At 50.1% G+C, this 19202-nt stretch overlaps 1 protein-coding gene across 2 annotated transcripts in view; it reads right to left on the bottom strand.

The window, feature by feature from the left end:
• Positions 1-19202, bottom strand: part of LOC147111970 (FRAS1-related extracellular matrix protein 2-like) — a 319343-nt gene that overhangs the window by 148850 nt on the left and 151291 nt on the right. For both annotated transcript variants that reach the window (XM_085999403.1, XM_085999402.1), the window contains exon 5: positions 14002-14127. In XM_085999403.1, coding sequence (XP_085855529.1) covers positions 14002-14127 — 126 coding nt within the window. The remainder of the gene's footprint in view (positions 1-14001; positions 14128-19202) is intronic.

Genomic DNA, 19202 nt, shown 5'->3' with positions numbered 1-19202 from the left:
GCCGGTCTTAACGACTACGACCTGGGCACGCCAGGGGCTGTTGCTTCCCTCGATGATGCCCTCTTTCAGGAGTCGCTGCACCTCAGAGCTAATAAAAGCTCTGTCCCCGGTGCTGTACCGCCTGCTCTTGGTAGCGACGGGTTTACAGTCGCGGGTGAGGTTAGCGAACAGGGAGGGGGGCGGGACCTTGAGGGTGGATAGGCCGCAGGTGGTACGTGGTGGGCGGTTTAAAAGCTGCTGGTTGTAGACTGTGAGTGGGGGGAGGGGTCCACCGTATGCCAAAGTGACACTTTGAAGGTGGGATTGGAAATCCAGCCCTAGTAGGACGGCAGCGCAGAGCTGGGGCAGGATGAGAAGTTTAAAATTATTATACTCCGTGCCCCTAACCCACAGGGTCACAACACAGTAGCCGCTGATGTCTGTAGAATGGGACCTCGACGCCATCGAGATCCGGTTGCGCGTTGGCCGGACAGTGAGGGAGTAGTGGCTCACCGTGTCTGGATGGATGAAACTCTCCGTGCTTCCGCTGTCGAACAGGCAGGTCGTGGCGTGGCCGTTTACTTTGATGTCCATCATGGACTTGGACAGGTGATGTGGGCGAGCTTGGTCAAGTGTGACGGAGGCTAGTGTATGGCTGAGCGAGCTGCTGTAGTCTGCGGGTGAGGCGGTGGTCAGGTCTGGAGACAAGGTGGCGGTCGAGTGTGGTGAACAAAATGGCGGCGCCCACGACGTTGAATAAAATGGCGGAGAAGATGGCCGCCCCCACAACTCACGAGGCACTGCCGGCGTCGGTGGCCTTGATCAAAGATGGCCGCCCCCACGACTCACACGAGGGGATACTGGCATCTGAGGCCTTGATGAAAGATGGCCGCCCCCACAACTCGCATGAGGCACTGCTGGCGTCTGTGGCTTTCCCCCTGCAGGCCTTCGCGAAGTGGCCTTTCTTGTGGCAGTCGGAGCAGGTCGCGTTTCTTGCAGGGCAGCGCGCCCTCGGGTGTTTCGCCTGGCCACAGAAGAAGCAGCCGGCGGCCCGATCGCGGGGCTCCGATGTCGCAGCCGGTACCAGGGGTGGCGGTCCCGATCGGTTCCGGGACACCGACGCTGTGGTAGGTCCCAGAGGCGGCGGTGCGAGGGGTATTGCGGCCGGGGTCGGGCCCGAGTCCCAGGGTCGCGCAGCACAGTACCTGGAGTACGCCTCGAGGTCCCGATGGGCCACTTCCAAGGAGCGAGCGAGGATAGCAGCTGTTTTCAGGTCGAGGTCCTTTGATTCCAGCAGTCTTTGCCGTGAGTAGTCTGACCGAAGGCCTTTCACGAAGGCATCTTGGATGTTTCCATCTGTATGTTCTGCAGCTGTTACGGCTTTAAAGTCACAGTCCCTGCCGAGTATTTGCAGCGCCCGTAAGAAATCATCAACCGACTCTCCTGGCTGTTGCGAGCGGGATCTTAGGAGATGCCTGGCGTACATTGAGTTTACAGGGCTCCGATACTGTTCTTTTAGCAGGTTGAGGGCGTCCTCGTATGTGGCAATGTCCCGGATGAGTGCAAATACTTTAGGGCTCACCTGAGCGGTCAGAACTCTTAGTTTGGATGCCGGAGGCACGCCGGATTCTCCCAGGTAGGCTTCGAAGCAGCTCAGCCAGTGTTCGAAGTCGAGGGCTGAATTCGCAGCCTGTGGGTTTAGATCCAGGTACGGCGGCCGGAGGGCTCGTAGCCAGGCCGGCTGCTGGGGCTGTTGTGGATGGCCGTTTGGCTGGGGCTGTACGTCTGACTGGTCGTTTGGCTGCTCCGTTTTAGACATTAAAAAATTTAGCCAATAAAATTGATATACCTATCAATTCAGTTCATGAAAAGCGACGAGTTAAGTTAGTAACTATAGGTTTTTATTGGCTAAATAACAGAGCCCACCCTCGTGGGTGATCGGATCCAACAAGGAGGAATACCAGCCAATCGACCACCTTTATACCTGGGCAAGCAGGCGGAGCCATGGGCGGAGTCAGCTGTGGTCAGCCCAGGTATAACAGCGTGGCAAGAGGTGACCTTGTGTAGTGATACAACAGTGTAAACAGTGATAACCATAGTGTAACGATATAAACAGTGATAACCATAGTGTAACGATAGTGAACGATAAAAGTGGTTTACCACAGTCATCGACTACAGCCAAACCATAAACCGGTACACCCAGCTGGACGCATACCCCCTTCCCCGCATATCTGATATGGTCAACCAGATTGCACAGTACCGGGTATTCTCCACCATCGACCTCAAGTCAGCCTATCACCAACTCCCTATCCGCCCTGAGGACCGCCAGTATACCGCCTTCGAGGCGAACGGCCGCCTCTACCACTTCCTTAGGGTTCCCTTCGGCATCACCAACGGAGTCTCGGTCTTCCAAAGGGAGATGGACCGGATGGTCGACCAGAACGCGCTTCAGGCCACGTTCCCTTATCTAGATAACGTCACCATCTGCGGCCGCAACCAGCAGGACCATGATGTTAATCTGGAGAAATTCCTCCGTACGGCCCAACGGCTGAATCTCACTTACAATAAGGATAAATGTGTGTTTAATACCTCGCGCCTGGCCATCCTCGGCTGCGTAGTAGAGAACGGAGTCATCGGCCCCGACCCCGAAAGAATGCGCCCCCTCATGGAGCTTCCCCTCCCCCACTGTCCAAAGGCGCTGAAGAGAACCCTGGGGCTCTTCGCTTACTATGCCCAATGGGTGCCGAATTATGCAGACAAAGCCAGACCCCTCATGAAGTCCACCTCCTTCCCCCTGAGAGCAGAAGCAGGCGCAGCCTTCTCCCTCATAAAAGGAGACATTGCAAAGGCCACAATGCACGCTGTGGATGAGTCCATCCCTTTCCAAGTGGAGAGCGATGCCTCCGACTTCACCCTAGCGGCAACCCTTAACCAGGCGGGGAGACCTGTGGCCTTCTTCTCAAGGACCCTCCAGGGCCCTGAGATCCGACACTCGTCTGTCGAGAAGGAGGCCCAGGCGATTGTGGAGGCGGTACGATGCTGGAGGCATTACCTGGCAGGCAAACGATTTACCCTCCTCACCGACCAGCGTTCGGTTGCTTTTATGTTTAATAACAAGCTGAAGGGCAAAATCAAGAACGACAAGATCTTGAGGTGGAGAATTGAGCTCTCCACCTACGATTACGATATCTTGTACCGGCCTGGTAAACTCAACGACCCCCCGGATGCTCTATCACGAAGTACTTGCGCAAACGCGCAAGTTGATAGACTACGGACCCTCCACAACTACCTCTGCCACCCCGGGGTCACCAGACTTTACCACTTCATTAAGGCCCGCAACCTGCCCTACTCCATCGAGGAGGTCAGGACCATGACCAGGAACTGCCAAACCTGTGCCGAATGCAAACCGCATTTCTATAGGCCGGACAGAGCAAGCCTGATCAAGGCCACCCGCCCCTTCGAGCGCTTGAGCATCGATTATAAGGGGCCCCTCCCGTCCTCTGACCGTAATGTGTACTTCCTCAACATTATTGACGAGTACTCCCGTTTCCACTTTGCCATCCCCTGCCCAGACATGACCAGTACCACGGTCATCAAATGCCTGAACGACCTGTTCGCCTTGTTCGGGTTCCCGAACTATATACATAGCGACCGGGGCGCATCCTTCATGAGCGAGGAACTTCACCAGTTCCTGCTCGCGAGAGGTATTGCTGCGAGCAGGACCACCAGCTACAACCCCCGGGGGAACGGCCAGGTGGAAAGAGAAAACGCGACAGTTTGGAAGGCCGTCCTCTTAGCCCTAAAGTCTAAGGGCCTCCCAATGTATCGCTGGCAGGAAGTCCTTCCGGCAGCACTCCATTCCATCCGGTCACTGCTTTGCACTGCCATTAACGCCACCCCCCATGAACGAATGTTTGTTTTCCCCAGGAAGTCGACTACGGGAACCTCGCTACCAACATGGCTGACTTCTCCGGGGCCAGTCTTGCTGCGGAAGCACGTGAGGGCCCATAAAACGGACCCCCTGGTCGAGAGGGTGGACCTCCTGCACGCCAACCCCCAGTACGCCTATGTGGCATACCCAGACGGGCGGGAGGACACTGTCTCCTTGTGAGACCTCGCACCCTCGGGCACCTCCAAGATACCACCGTTACCCCCCACCACTCCCCCAAATCCAGCTCCTGTAGACGGCATGCCGGAACCCCAGGAGCCTTCGTCGACCACGCAGACACCAGCATTACCATCGGATACTGCACCACCGCCGCCGCTGCTGCGCCGATCAGAAAGGCTTACGAGGCCTCCTGAGAGACTGACATACACGAACTGGTAGTACACTTCACCCCGCCGGACTCAATTTTAAACAAGGGGTGAATGTGGTAAACCACTGTTACCGTTCACAACCGTTCACTATTGTTACACTGTTGTTATCACTGTTGTTATCGCTACACAAGGTTACCTCTTGCCACGCACACTGCTATACCTGGGCTTACCTCAGCTGACTCCGCCCATGGCTCCGCCTGCTTGCCCAGGTATAAAGGTGACCGCTTGGCTAGTATTCTCCCTTGTTGGAACCGATCGCCCACGAGGGTGGGCTCTGTTATTTAGCCAATAAAAACCTATAGTTACTATCTTAACTCGTCGCTTTTCATGGAATGAATTGATAGGTATATCAGGGTATATGTAGGACTCCCTGCTAGTGCAGTGTGGGTATATGTAGGACCACCTGCTAGTACAGTGTGGGTATATGTAGGACTCCCTGCTAGTGCAGTGTGGGTATATGTAGGACACCCTGCTAATACAGTGTGGGTATATGTAGGACCACCTGATAGTACAGTGTGGTTATATGTAGGACTCCCTGCTAGTACAGTGTGGGTATATGTAGGACTCCCTGCTAGTGCAGTGTGGGTATATGTAGGACTCCCTGCTAGTGCAGTGTGGGTATATGTAGGATTCCCTGCTAGTGCAGTGTGGGTATATGCAGGACTCCCTGCGAGTACAGTGTGGGTATATGTAGGATTCCCTGCTAGTGCACTGTGGGTATATGTAGGACTACCTGCTAGTACAGTGTGGGTATATGTGGGACTCCTTGCTAGTGCAGTGTGGGTATATGTAGGACTCCCTGCTAGTGCAGTGTGGGTTTATGTAGGACCACCTGCTAGTACAGTGTGGGTATATGTAGGACTCCCTGCTAGTGCAGTGTGGGTATATGTAGGACTCCCTCCTAGTACAGTTTGGGTATATGTAGGACTCCCTGCTAGTGCAGTGTGGGTATATGTAGGACTCCCTGCTAGTACAGTGTGGGTATATGTAGGACTCCCTGCTATTGCAGTGTGGGTATATGTAGGACTCCCTGCTAGTGCAGTGTGGGTATATGTAGGACTCCCTGCTGGTGCAGTGTGGGTATATGCAGGACTCCCTGCTAGTGCAGTGTGGGTATATGTAGGACTCCCTGCTAGTGCAGTGTGGGTATATGTAGGACTCCCTGCTAGTGCAGTGCGGGTATATGTAGGACTCCCTGCTAGTGCAGTGTGGGTATCTGTTGGACTCCCTGCTAGAGCAGTGTGGGTATATGTAGGACTCCCTGCTAGTGCAGTGTGGGTATATGTAGGACTCCCTGCTAGTGTAGTGTGGGAATATGTCGGACCACCTACTAGTGTAGTGTGGGTATATGTAGGACTCCCTGCTAGTACAGTGTGGGTATATGTAGGACTCCCTGCTAGTGCAGTGTGGGTATATGTAGGACTCCCTGCTAGTGCAGTGTGGGTATATGTAGGACTCCCTGCTAGTGTAGTGTGGGTATATGTAGGACTCCCTGCTAGTGCAGTGTGGGTATATGTAGGACTCCCTGCTAGTGCAGTGTGGGTATATGTAGGACTCCCTGCTAGTGCAGTGCGGGTATATGTAGGACTCCCTGCTAGTGCAGTGTGGGTATATGTAGGACTCCCTGCTAGAGCAGTGTGGGTATATGTAGGACTCCCTGCTAGTGCAGTGTGAGTATATGTAGGACTCCCTGCTAGTGTAGTGTGGGAATATGTAGGACCACCTGCTAGTGTAGTGTGGGTATATGTAGGACTCCCTGCTAGTGTAGTGTGGGTATATGTAGGACTCCCTGCTAGTGCAGTGTGGGTATATGTAGGACTCCCTGCTAGTACAGTGTGGGTATATGTAGGACCACCTGCTAGTGCAGTGTGGGTATATGTTGGACTCCCTGCTAGTGCAGTGTGGGTATTGTGGTAAACCACTGTTTGTATTCCTGTTTGTCCTGTTTGTATTCCACTGTGTACATGCCTGGACATGCCTCGGCTGACTGCTCCCACAGGTTCTAGTATAAAGGTGACTGCTGCCCAGCCCTTTGTATCCTGGACCGGTCGACCACTCGAGGCAGACCTCCATTCTGTTGTTAATAAAAGCCTTTAGTTACTCTTCTAACTCTCAGTCTTTTATGAGTAATTAATAGCGCATGAGGTATATGTAGGACTCCCTGCTAGTGCAGTGTGGGTATATGTAGGACTCCCTGCTAGTGCAGTGTGGGTATATGTAGGACTCCCTGCTAGTGCAGTGTGGGTATATGTAGGACTCCCTGCTAGTGCAGTGTGGGTATATGTAGGACTCTCTGCTAGTGCAGTGTGGGTATATGTATGACTCCCTGCTAGTGCAGTGTGGGTATATGTTGGACCACCTGCTAGTGGAGTGTGGGTATATTTAGGACTCCCTGCTAGTGCAGTGTGGGTATATGTAGGACTCCCTGCTAGTGCAGTGTGGGTATATGTAGGACTCCCTGCTAGTGCAGTGTGGGTATATGTAGGACTCCCTGCTAGTGCAGTGTGGGTATATGTAGGACTCTCTGCTAGTGCAGTGTGGGTATATGTATGACTCCCTGCTAGTGCAGTGTGGGTATATGTTGGACCACCTGCTAGTGGAGTGTGGGTATATTTAGGACTCCCTGCTAGTGCAGTGTGGGTATATGTAGGACTCCCTGCTAGTGCAGTGTGGGTATATGTAGGACCACCTGCTAGTACAGTGTGGGTATAGGTAGGACTTCCTGCTAGTGCAGTGTGGGTATATGTAGGACTCCCTGCTAGTGCAGTGTGGGTATTTGTAGGACTCCCTGCTAGTGCAGTGTGGGTATATGTAGGACTCCCTGCCAGTACAGTGTGGGTATATGTAGGACTCCCAGCTAGTGCAGTGTGGGTATAAGTAGGACTCCCTGCTAGTGCAGTGTGGGTATATGCAGGACTCCCTGCTAGTACAGTGTGGGTATATGTAGGATTCCCTGCTAGTGCAGTGTGGGTATATGTAGGACTCCCTGCTAGTACAGTGTGGGTATATGTAGGACTCCCTGCTAGTGCAGTGTGGGTATATGTAGGACTCCCTGCTAGTACAGTGTGGGTATATGTAGGACCACCTGCTAGTACAATGTGGGTATATGTAGCACTCCCTGCCAGTGCAGTGCGGGTATATGTAGGACTCCCTGCAAGTACAGTGTGGGTATATGTAGGACTCCCTGCTAGTGCAGTGTGTGTATATGTAGGACTCCCTGCTAGTGCAGTGTGGGTATATGTAGTACTCCCTGCTAGTGTAGTGTGGGTATATGGAGGACTCCCTGCTAGTGCAGTGTGAGTATATGTAGGACTCACTGCTACTGCAGTGTGGGTATATGTAGGACTCCCTGCTAGTGCAGTGCGGGTATATGTAGGACTCCCTGCTAGTGCAGTTTGGGTATATGTAGGACTCCCTGCTAGTGCAGTGTGTGTATATGTAGGACTCCCTGCTAGTGCAGTGTGGGTATATGTAGGACTCCCTGCTAGTGCAGTGTGGGTATATGTAGGACTCCCTGCTCGTGCAGTGTGGGTATATGTAGGACTCCCTGCTAGTGCAGTGTGGGTATATGTAGGACTCCCTGCTAGAGCAGTGTGGGTATATGTAGGACTCTCTGCTAGTGCAGTGTGGGTATATGTAGGACTCCCTGCTAGTGCAGTGTGGGTATATGTAGGACTCCCTGCTAGTGCAGTGTGGGTATATGTAGGACTCCCTGCTAGTACAGTGTGCGTATATGTAGGACTCCCTGCTAGTGCAGTGTGGGTATATGTAGGACTCCCTGCTAGTGCAGTGTGGGTATATGCAGGACTCCCTGCTAGTACCGTGTGGGTATATGTAGGACTCCCTGGTAGTGCAGTGTGGGTATATGTAGGACTCCCTGCTAGTGCAGTGTGGGTTTATGTAGGACCACCTGCTAGTACAGTGTGGGTATATGTCGGACTCCCTGCTAGTGCAGTGTGGGTATATGTAGGACTCCCTGCTAGTGTAGTGTGGGTATATGTAGGACTCCCTGCTAGTGTAGTGTGGGTATATGTAGGACTCCCTGCTAGTGTAGTGTGGGTATATGTGGCACTCCCTGCTAGTGTAGTGTGGGTATATGTAGGACTCCCTGCTAGTGCTGTATGGGTATATGTAGGACTCCCTGCTATTGCAGTGTGGGTATATGTAGGACTCCCTGCTAGCGCAGTGTGGGTATATTTAGGACTCCCTGCTAGTGCAGTGTGGGTATATGTAGGACTTCCTGCTAGTGCAGTGTGGGTATATGTAGGACTCCCTGCTCGTGCAGTGTGGGTATATGTAGGACTCCCTGCTAGTGCAGTGTGGGTATATATAGCACTCCCTGCTAGTGTAGTGTGGGTATATGTAGGACTCCCTGCTAGTGTAGTGTGGGTATATGTAGGACTCCCTGCTAGTGCAGTGTGGGTATATGTAGGACCACCTGCTAGTGTAGTGTGGGTATATGTAGGACTCCCTGCTAGTGCAGTGTGGGTATATGTAGGACTCCCTGCTAGTACAGTGTGGGTATATGTAGGACTCCCTACTTGTGCAGTGTGGGTATATGTAGGACCACCTGCTAGTGCAGTGTGGGTATATGTAGGACTCCCTGCTAGTGCAGTGTGGGTATATGTAGGACTCCCTGCTAGTACAGTGTGGGTATATGTAAGACTCCCAGCTAGTACAGTGTGGGTATATGTAGGACTCCCTGCTTGTGCAGTGTGGGTATATGTAGGACTCCCTGCTAGTGCAGTGTGGGTATATGTAGGACTCCCTGCTAGTGCAGTGTGGGTATATGTCGGACTCCCTGCTAGTACAGTGTGGGTATATGTAGGACTCCCTGCTAGTGCAGTGTGGGTATATGTAGGACTCCCTGCTAGTGTAGTGTGGGTATATGTAGGACTCCCTGCTAGTGCAGTGTGGGTATATGTAGGACTCCCTGCTAGTGTAGTGTGGGTATATGTAGGACTACCTGCTAGTGTAGTGTGGGTATATGTAGGACTCCCTGCTAGTGCAGTGTGGGTATATGTAGGACTCCCTGCTAGTGTAGTGTGGGTATATGTAGGACTCCCTGCTAGTACAGTGTGGGTATATGTAGGACCACCTGCTAGTGCAGTGTGGGTATATGTAGGACTTCCTGCTAGTGCAGTGTGGGTATATGTAGGACTTCCTGCAAGTGCAGTGCTGCTGTATATTGGGATCCTCACTGATGTGGTGCAGCAGTGTGGCAGGCTTGCAGCTGGTGTGTAGTGCGATGTGCATCATATTTCCCATTGGATGTAGTGGTGTGTGCTGGATTCCTTGCTAGGTGTAATGTGTGTGTGTTTGATTCCCCGCTAGATGTAATGTGTTCATACCTTCAGCTAGCCAGGCCCTAAACTCTGGAATTTCCTCCCTAAATCTCTCCACTGCTCTACCTCTCCTCCCTTAAGACGCTCCTTAAAACCCACCTCACCTGTCCTAATATCTCCGTATGTGGCTCGATGTCAAATTTTATCTGATAACACTCCTGCGAAGCGCCTTGGAACATTTTACTATGTTAAAGGCACTATATAAATGCGATTTGTTGTACGTGTTAGATTTCCCACTGTTTGTAGAGTTGTGTGTGTTACATTCCCTGCTGGATGTAGTGCATGTGTTGGATTCTCTGCTGGATTTAACGTTGTTGTGTGTTGGATTCCTCGCTGGAGTTCCCCTTGCTGTAGTATGGCTGTATGTTTTTCGACTGGTATAATGTGACTGCTTTGGATTCCCTGCTAGTATAATGGATTTTTGCCCACTTTTGCATCAGTCTTGCTTATTCATACTTCCGATCCAAATGTTCAAATTCAATCAGTGCTTGGGTTGCTGATTTTTTTTTGGAGAATTCTGTTACTGATACCAGAAAGTCAGGATGGTGTGACGTGGAGGGGAACTTGGAGGTGGTGGTGTTCCCATGCACCTGCTGCCCTTGTACTTCTAGCTGGACGAGGTCGTGCGTTTGGGAGGTGCTGCCGAAGAAGCCTTGGCGCGTTGCTGCAGTGCATCTTGTAGATGGTACACACTGCAGCCACAGTACGCCGGTGGTGGAAGGAGTGAATGTTTAAGGTAGTGGATGGGGTGCCAATCAAATGGGCTGCTTTGTCCTGGATGGTGTCGAGCTTCTTGATTGTTGTTACAGCTGCACTCATCCAGGCAAGTGGAGAGTATTCCGTCACACTCCTTACTTGTGCCTTGTAGATGGTGGAAAGACTTTGGGGAGTCAGGAGGTGAGACACTCACCGTAGAATACCTAGCCTCTGACCGGCTCTTGTGGCCACAGTATTTATGTGGTTGGTCCAGTTAAGTTTCTGGTCAATGGTGACCCCCAGGATGTTGATGGTGGAGGATTCGGCAATGGTAATGCTGTTGAATGTCATGGGGCGGTAGTTAGACTCTCGCTTGTTGGAGATAGTCATTGCCTGGCACTTAAGTGGCAGCTAACATTCGCGCATCAGCCCAAGCCTGAACGTCGTCCAGGTCTTGTTGCATGCGGGCATGGACTACTTCATTATCTGAGGAGCTGTGAATGGCACTCAACACTGTGCAGTCATCAGCAAACATCCCCATTTCTGACCTTATGTTGGAGGGAAGGTCATTGATGAAGCAGCTGAAGATGGTTGGGCCTAGGACACTGCCCTGAGGAACTCCTGCAATGATGTCTTGGGGCTGTGATGATTGGCCTCCAACCATCTTCCTTTGTGCTAGGTATGACTCCAGCCAGTGGTGAGTTTCTCCCGCCGATTCCCATTGACTTCAGTTTTACTAGGACTCCTTGATGCCACACTCGGTCAAATGCTGCCTTGATGTCAAGGGCAGTCACTCTCACCTCACCTCTGGAATTCAGCTCCTTTGTCCATGTTTGGACCAAGGCTGTAATGAGGTCAGGAGCAGTGTGGTCTTGGCGGAACCCAAACTGGGCATCAGTAAGTAGGTTATTGGCGAGTAAGTACCGCTTGATAGTACTGTCAATGACACCTTCTATCACTTTGCTGATGATTGAGAGTAGATTAATGGGGCGGTAATTGGCCGGATTGGACTTGTCCTGCTTTTTGTGGACAAGACATACCTGGGCAGTTTTCCACATTGTCGGGTAGATGCCAGTGTTGTAGCTGTACTGGAACAGCTTGGCTAGAGATGCGGCTAGTTCTGGTGCACAAGTCTTCAGAACGATAGCTGCGATGTTGTCAGGGCCCATCGCCTTTGCTGTATCCAGTGCGCTCAGCCGTTTCCTGATATCACGTGGAGTGAATCGAATTGGCTGAAGACTGGCTTCTGTGGGGACCTCAGAAAGAGGCCGATATGAATCATCCACTTGGCACTTCTGGCTGAAGATGGTTGCAAATGCTTCAGCTTTGTCTTTTGCACTCACGTGCTGGGCTCCATTTAGCACGGTGGTAGTGCCACACAACACGATGGAGGGAATCCTCAGTGTGAAGACGGGACTTCATCTGCACAATGACTGTGTGGTGGTCACTGCTACCAATACTGTCATGGACAGATGCATCTGCGAGAGGTAGATTGTTGAGGACGAGGTCAAGTAGGTTTTTCCCTTGTGTTGGTTCTCTCACCTGTTGCAGGCCCAGACTGGCAGATATATCCTTCAGGACTCAGCCAGCTCGGTCAGTAGTTGTGCTACTTATCCATACTTGGTGATGGACATTGAAGTCTCCCACCTACAGTACATTCTGTGCCCTTGCTACTCTCAGTGCTTCTTCCAAGTGGTGTTCAGGATGAATACTGATTCATCAGCTGAGGGAGGGTGGTAGGTGATTTCCTTGCCCATGCTTGACCTGAAGCCATGAGACTTCATGGGGTCCGGAGTCAATGTTGAGGACTCCCAGGGCCACTCCTTCCTGACTGTATACCACTGTGCCGCCACCCCTGGTGGGTCTGTCCTGCTGGGACAGGACATACCCAGTGATGGTGATGGAGGAGTTTGGGACATTGGCTGAAAGGTATGATTCTGTGAGTATGACTATGTCAGGCTGTTGCTTGACTAATCTGTGGGACAGCTCTCCCAATTTTGGCACAGGTCCCCAGATTGTCGTGTCCGTAGCCGGTGCCGAGGTTGATGCTGGGTGGTCCATCCGGTTTTATTCTTATTGTGTTTCGTAGCAGTTTGTTACAACTGAGTGGCTTGCTAGGCCATTTCAGAGTCAACCACATATAGGCCAGACCAGGTAAGGATGGTAGATTTCCTTCCCTAAAGGACATTAGTGAACCAGATGGGTTTTTACGACAATCCGATAGTTTCATGGTCACCATTACTGATACTAGCTTTTTTATTTTTAAAAAATTGAATTTAAATTCCCCAGCTGCTATGGTGGGATTTGAACTCACATCTCTGGATCATTAGTCCAGGCCTACTGGATTACTAGCCCAGTAACATTACCACTATGCTACCGTTCCCACAAGTCAGTTTTTGGGTCATGTGAAAGCTACAGCTTAGCATTAATATAAAAGTTCCATTTACAGTTTATTCAGAGCACAGTGAGTAATCCATACAATGATCATTTCACAAATTTCTCAAATTCTGTTTTATTCTGGATAGGAAATATACTGAAATTTATTAATGCAAATATTGCATGCTGAAGTTTGGAAATGCAAAGAACAATCAGTACCGCAAGTAAACAGTTGCAAAGGAGTTTAACTATTGAGTGTGGTGTCTTTACCAGATACTTAGGGCAGGGTTTTCATTGGGCCATGGAGGTGGGATTGGAGGCATGTGGGGGGTTAAAATCGCGAAATTGGGGGGCACTAACCCATCCCGCCCCCAACCCACCTCCATGCCAGTTTCAAAGGAGGCGGATACCCGACCTGTGCTGGGAGCCGCCTCCCCGAGGCGGGAAGGGGATTAGTGCCTGTTAACTGCCTGTTAACAGGCAGTTTTTAGCCTAATCCCTATTTTTATTCCTGAAGTGTGGGATTCCCGACAGCTCCAAACCACGCCAAGTTAGCAAGGTGGACCGTCGGGCTGAAGGGCTTGGAGGGTTCGAGATGTCCGGTGTTCAGGTGAGTGATGGGTGCATGAGTGCAGAGGTAAGTGTGTCTGGTGTGTGTAAAGTGTTTAAAGAAGTTTAATTACCTTTACTTACCTTTACAGCCTTCCTTCCTTTAGGTCTCGGGAGTCCCTCATCTCACCGGCACAGAAAGCAGAATGGCCGCGAGCTGTCAAAAGTTGCAGCATTCAGCTTTCTGGTCTGGAGAGATCTCTAAATCAGCCTGAGAGGAAGGAATTAACTTAGTGTACAGATTGTCAGTGTTTGACAGCTTCAAAGAGCTGTCAAACTCTGATATTTCATCTGTCAAAAGCTCTTGACAGATGACATGTCAATCTGTGACGCCACCTGTTGCTGGGTGGCCCTTAATTGGCCTGTTGAGCCTGCTGGGCGGGCTCAAGGTCAATCAAGTGAAAATCAAGTGGGTTGGCCACAACTCGATGGAGGCGGGACTACAACCCCAAAAGTTGTAGTCCCGCCTCCTACACGCCTCCAGTATCAAAATCCAGCCCTTAGTGTGTATGGGCCACTGGGTACCTCAAAGTAACTGAATTGCAGCAACTGCGAGAACAGTCTGAAACTTATTTTTGATGTAAGGATACAGTATCTATATGGGCGAATAAGAGAAACAACAGTTTGTATACACTGTGATAATTAGGATTCCTGCAGCAACTGCTGTTTATCCTCTTACCTTGATGAGTGAAACAGATAACCATCAGCTCCTGACTCACATCTCCTGTCCTCTTCACTGGAATCAACAGCTCACCAACATCTTCGTCAATGGCATAGGAAGACTTAGGGAAAAAGACGGTTGATTCTGAAGAAAAAATATATATTTTGTTAAGGGAAAACAAAATCGAATGGACATGATTAAATTGTTCCATCATATTATTAGGCACTAACACACCTAAGCAGAAATTGATTATTTATAATGAGCACAGGTGGTGAAGATAAAGATTATTCTTTGATGTTCTGTGGAATTTTAGTATCTGAATAATTTCTGGTGTGTTTGCAGTGACTTTATCTTTTTGGCTCCTACAAACATGGACGTGTATCAGTTCCTTTTAAGCAAGTTTCTATAGATTTTAATGTTGTGAGAATTAGGAACTCATTGCTTCAAATCCAATGGGTGTGCAGTGACTGGGCTTGTGTATAAATATCCTTATAGTATTTCTATAGGACAGAAGTCGCTTGGTTGACCTTTACTTGAATTGTAACTCCAGCAGGCAGTCTCACTTGTGCACCTCCCACAGTGAAAAGTATGCTTGCTTTTGTTCCAGAAAACACACACAGGCTTCTGGCAGTGTATCAAAGGAATCCTTTCTATCCAAAATTAATCCTGGCACTACAGGTCGGAATAAACCAAAATATTTGGGGCTATTTTGCAAGTAACACATTGATGTAAAAATAAAAAGATAATTATAGTTTTCGTTATACTTCTCAAAGTATCTTGAGACAAGTTTGGGTTCTTTTTAAAAACAGCTTTCATGCTATTTACTCAGTAGGCTATAACACATGCAAGACTGAGAAACTTTGAAAATTTGCAACTCAGAGACTATAAAATTTATGTTAATGGAAAGCTGGTGACATTCCTGAATGTCTGCTGCCCTAATGGAACAGTAAAGACCAGAAATCCACCTACTTAATGCCTATTATTCAGAAGGAGGCAAAAAAAATGACCCGTTTGAAATTTCCTTGTCTTGCTGGAAAAATGAATGTTAATTAGTTTTGGACTCGCAACCAAATTTGTGGCAGAGAAGTTGCTTTTAACAGTTAATGGGCCCGATATTAATGCGGAGGCATGGAGGGTGCAGGGAGAGCGCGGTATTTGGGGGGGGGGGGGGGGGGGGGGGAACCCATCAAGGCCAGGGTTGTAGAAGCCCTGCCATCATTTGAAGGGTGGGAGCACAAACAAGCGGCAGGATCACCCCATTCAGGTCCCATGGGGATGGTCCCCAGCAGCGAGTATAGGATGGAAGGGCCGGGCCACCATTGGGAGGGGGGAAGAGAAAGGACGACGGGGCATGATCGGGCCATTGGGAGGGGAGAGAGGACAACAGGGCTGCGATAGGCTGGGGGAGGCCGAAGGCTTCCTTGTGAGGCCTGGGGGGGGGAATGGGACAGAAGAAGTGCTAAAAGGAGCAGTAACTCTTTAGCACGTACCTTGGTCAGTCGGTAGCTCCCGCCTCGGATCTGTTGCCCGGGGCTCCCCCTCACTCACTGTTAAATTTAAGTTGCGGTGCCGATGATGACATCGGGCCGTGATCTTTGAATGTTACTTAGGCTCCCACCTGCCATTTGTAGCAGCCTAATTGATGGACTGATTTGTGTTTGCTAAATTTTAAACGGGCGGGACTGGGGTCGGCGTGCTCGTTCCCAATATTTTAACCTCTCTCGTCCGTCGCAGGTTAAAATCGAGGCCAATGAGTCAGACTTGCCCTGATTAGTTCTCTTGTCGTTCTGAAATCAGCTTTTCTTTGTGAACCTTTATGTTTAAAGTAAATTACTGGATATGATCCAAAAAGTCCAAGCCCAGATGTTAACTGGACAGTTACCACTACACATTACCATCATCACCTATTATCCAGTGATAGCAGTAAACTGGCTGTGGTTGCGAGACTGGATTATCAAAGTCACTGCTGAAAACTTAAATCTGTTAGAAGGCTTTTCTTTTCTCTGGTTTCGAAACCACATACGATCTCAATTTTCTGCTCATTTTACCTCTGCAGTACAATCCCAAATCCTTCCTATAAACAATGTACTCCCAAACGCATTCCTCTTTCAGATAAACCACTCAGTGGGAGTGATGCTATTCAACTGAGGTTAGGAGAGTATTTTTCTTAGACTGGTGAAATTCTATAAACACCACTAAAGCTTGTGACCTGGAAAATGTGTCTTGATTTACGTCGAAAAATGGTGATAGAGAGCATTCCGAGGGGAAGGAGTTAACAAAGTGATATTCAAGAAGCTCACAGTTTTCTACACTAGATTGGTCAGCTAATTAACAAAAATGTGACAGGCTCTGATTGCTCTCGCATGTAAACTGATCAGCTGCTCCTCTTACACCATTTGGTGCTCCTTTAATTAACTATAGTAGATGGTAAAAATGTGCTTTTTTTGCATCCAAGTGTTAATTCTTCTTGGGAGGAGACTGTAGAGTGGCTTTATTAGTTTTGGAATATTGCCTTGCATGGGAAATATCATTCCAAGGTTACAGCAGAGTCAGGGAGAAATATCTTTCATTACTTTGCAAGACAGAACAACCTGCCATAGCAAGACGCTTTCTCCACTTGTTTTTCCAATTTGCCCAAAAAGGCAGCTTTGTTTTTTCTCGGGTTTAGTCAGCATTTAAACATTAATTAACTTTAGGTAAACATTTTGACGATAGCTTAAAAAAAAATCATGAGTTAAATTTATAACACAATTGTACCTCCTCTAAATGTAATCTATGATTTAGTAGAATCACTTATTTTTGACCAGAATTCCAAATTCTTTCTTATACCAAAATTAAAGAATGGATTTTAGAACTTTCTCCTTGTCTTCCTTAATGTGCACTTGTGATTTGTCAAATGGATTACAATATTGGATGCATGTGAGGCAATGAGATCAGTGTACCAATTACCAGTGTTGAAGCTAAGGCCAGTGGAGGTCAAGGGAGGTCCTCTGATGTTGGTCTCTGTGTGTTTAGGGAAATAAACTGAGACATAGGAACAGCAGTAAGCCATTCAGCCGCTCAGGCCTTTTCCGCCATTCAATTAGATCATGGCTGATCTGTGTCGCAACTCCATCTACCCACCTTGGACAATAGCTGAAATTGATGCAAAATCTAAAACAGTCTCCAAATAATATTTCTATTGACTCATATTTTTCATAACTAAAAGATTAATTAAATTATCACAAAGGAGGAGCAGGAACACTAAATGGTGCACAGGCTCACTCCACATTAGTTAATAACCTGCGCAGCGATCATGCTGTTGTAAAAAATAATAGAGAAAAAGCAGGATAAACATTTGGTCAGTCAGTTAATCTGCTCACTCAAAACTTTGCACCACTGATCGGCAGCAGCACCCAGCTTTATCCTGAACTTGGGACAGGCCCATGGGATAGTGAGAAGCCAGGAACAACATAGTGAGTGGGGCTCAAACAGGGAGAGAGTATGGGGCCTACATATCAGAAGAGTGGGCCTAGGAGTGGCAGACAGTCTGGTTGGGATTGAGGACAGGAGGGAACGATAAAGTATAAGCTCTGGGACCATGGCAGTGTGAGAAGGAGGGGGGGCGCGGGTAAGAGTATCTGGGATCAGGCAATGAATTCTGGGAACTGTTGTCCAGTTGCTGTCACATCAGTCTCATTGTACAAAAAATGCTATTGTATTTCCATTAGCTCAAATTTTAATCCCCAGTGCCCAAAGAGAATGGGTTTATTAAATTGGAGGCAGCAGCCTGCCCTCTGGCTTAACACGCTATTTGAACTCCCGGGTTTTGGGAGGTGTGCGAGGCCCACGCTGCAGGCAAGCAAAGGCTCAATAAAATGCAACAGTCGGGGTGTGATGAGCTAATTCAGACCCCCCGCACCATTTTAACGCAGGGTCACGCGTGGCGGTCTAGTCAGGAGCACTGGGTGCCAAGGAGCAGCAGGCCCAGGAGAGGGTTGAGAAGGGAGGTGAATTTAATTTCATAAACATTTCCTTGTGGATCACAGAGGAGCAAGAATCCCTACCGCAGGCTTTCCTCTCCCTGCCCTGACTGCGCACAGCCCATCCAGAGCGCACTGCCCCGAATGACGAGGACCATTCGTGTGGGTCGCCTTCTGCTGCGCTCGCCCCGCACCCGGCCAGCGGCCTCTGTGTCCTTCCTGCTGGGTTCGAGCGGGAGTTGGGCCTGGAGTATGGAGATCAGGCCCGAGAGTTATAACGGGCCGGGGCGCGCTTACTGCTCACCCTGCTGACCCCACGAGGGGCTACTGGATGGGAAGCTGAGCCGCACACTGGCTCATGGAGGTTTGATTTTTGTGTGGCCCAGAACTGTATATTTTAAAAGATAATGGCCTAGAAATTGAGTGCCCTTAGCGCCGATTTTGCGGCGCTAGAGGGCCTAGCGCTGCATTTGGCGCCGGCGCCGAAATTGCCTGGGGCCCTTACGCCGCGGTAGACCGGTAGCGCTGCGCCGGCACCGATGACGTCATCGGTGTGCGCAGCGTCCCGGTTGCCATGCCAACGGGCCCCAGCGCCGAAATTCAGTTGCGGCCGCCTCGCCCGTGACAGCCGCAACTAAGACTCTGGCAACAGAGTCTTACGAGTCTTTGCGCCGGCGCATTAAAGGCCCCGCGGCGGCCGGCCGCTTTCCCGCCGGCCGCCTGGCCGCAGCTCCCTCCCCGGACTTCCCCACCCCCCCCCCCCCGGAACAGAAGCAAGCCCGGCACTTGTCCGAGGTGCCGGGCTCATTTTTTAAAAGATTTTCGCGGGCCGCGATCGGGTGCAGGCAGCTCCTCCTTAAGGGAAGGAGGAGGCCTGCACTTCCCGAGCCTGCCGCACCGCATCGGGTGCCGCAGCGCCGGAATTGCGGCGCGAAACGGCAGTTAGCGCCGATTTACCGCCGCAAAGACCCTTCAGTAGCGCCGGCAGCCGTTTGGGCGCGGCCCTGCTGAATTTTTGGCGCGCGCAGGGGGACTTAGCGCCGGCACTAACTTCCGGCGCTAAAGCCCTGGCTAAGCCAAAACTCAATTTCTAGGCCAATGTATTAACAGTTTAGGATTGGGATTACTTTTCAAAACTCAAAATGGCTGGAGGAACTGGGTTTCTGGGATTGCACTACCTTCAGAGGCTGAGTGAATAAGCCTGTGTGCAATGAATAGAATGCAGATGACTGTGCCAGAGAGATGTCAGTCTACAGT

This window comes from Somniosus microcephalus, chromosome 10, assembly GCF_052327205.1.
Source record: "Somniosus microcephalus isolate GS21.2 chromosome 10, FLI_Smic_1.0, whole genome shotgun sequence".
Taxonomy (NCBI): domain Eukaryota; kingdom Metazoa; phylum Chordata; class Chondrichthyes; order Squaliformes; family Somniosidae; genus Somniosus; species Somniosus microcephalus.
The sequence above is the reverse complement of the archived record's forward strand: the minus strand, read 5'-3'. Positions and strand labels throughout refer to the sequence as shown.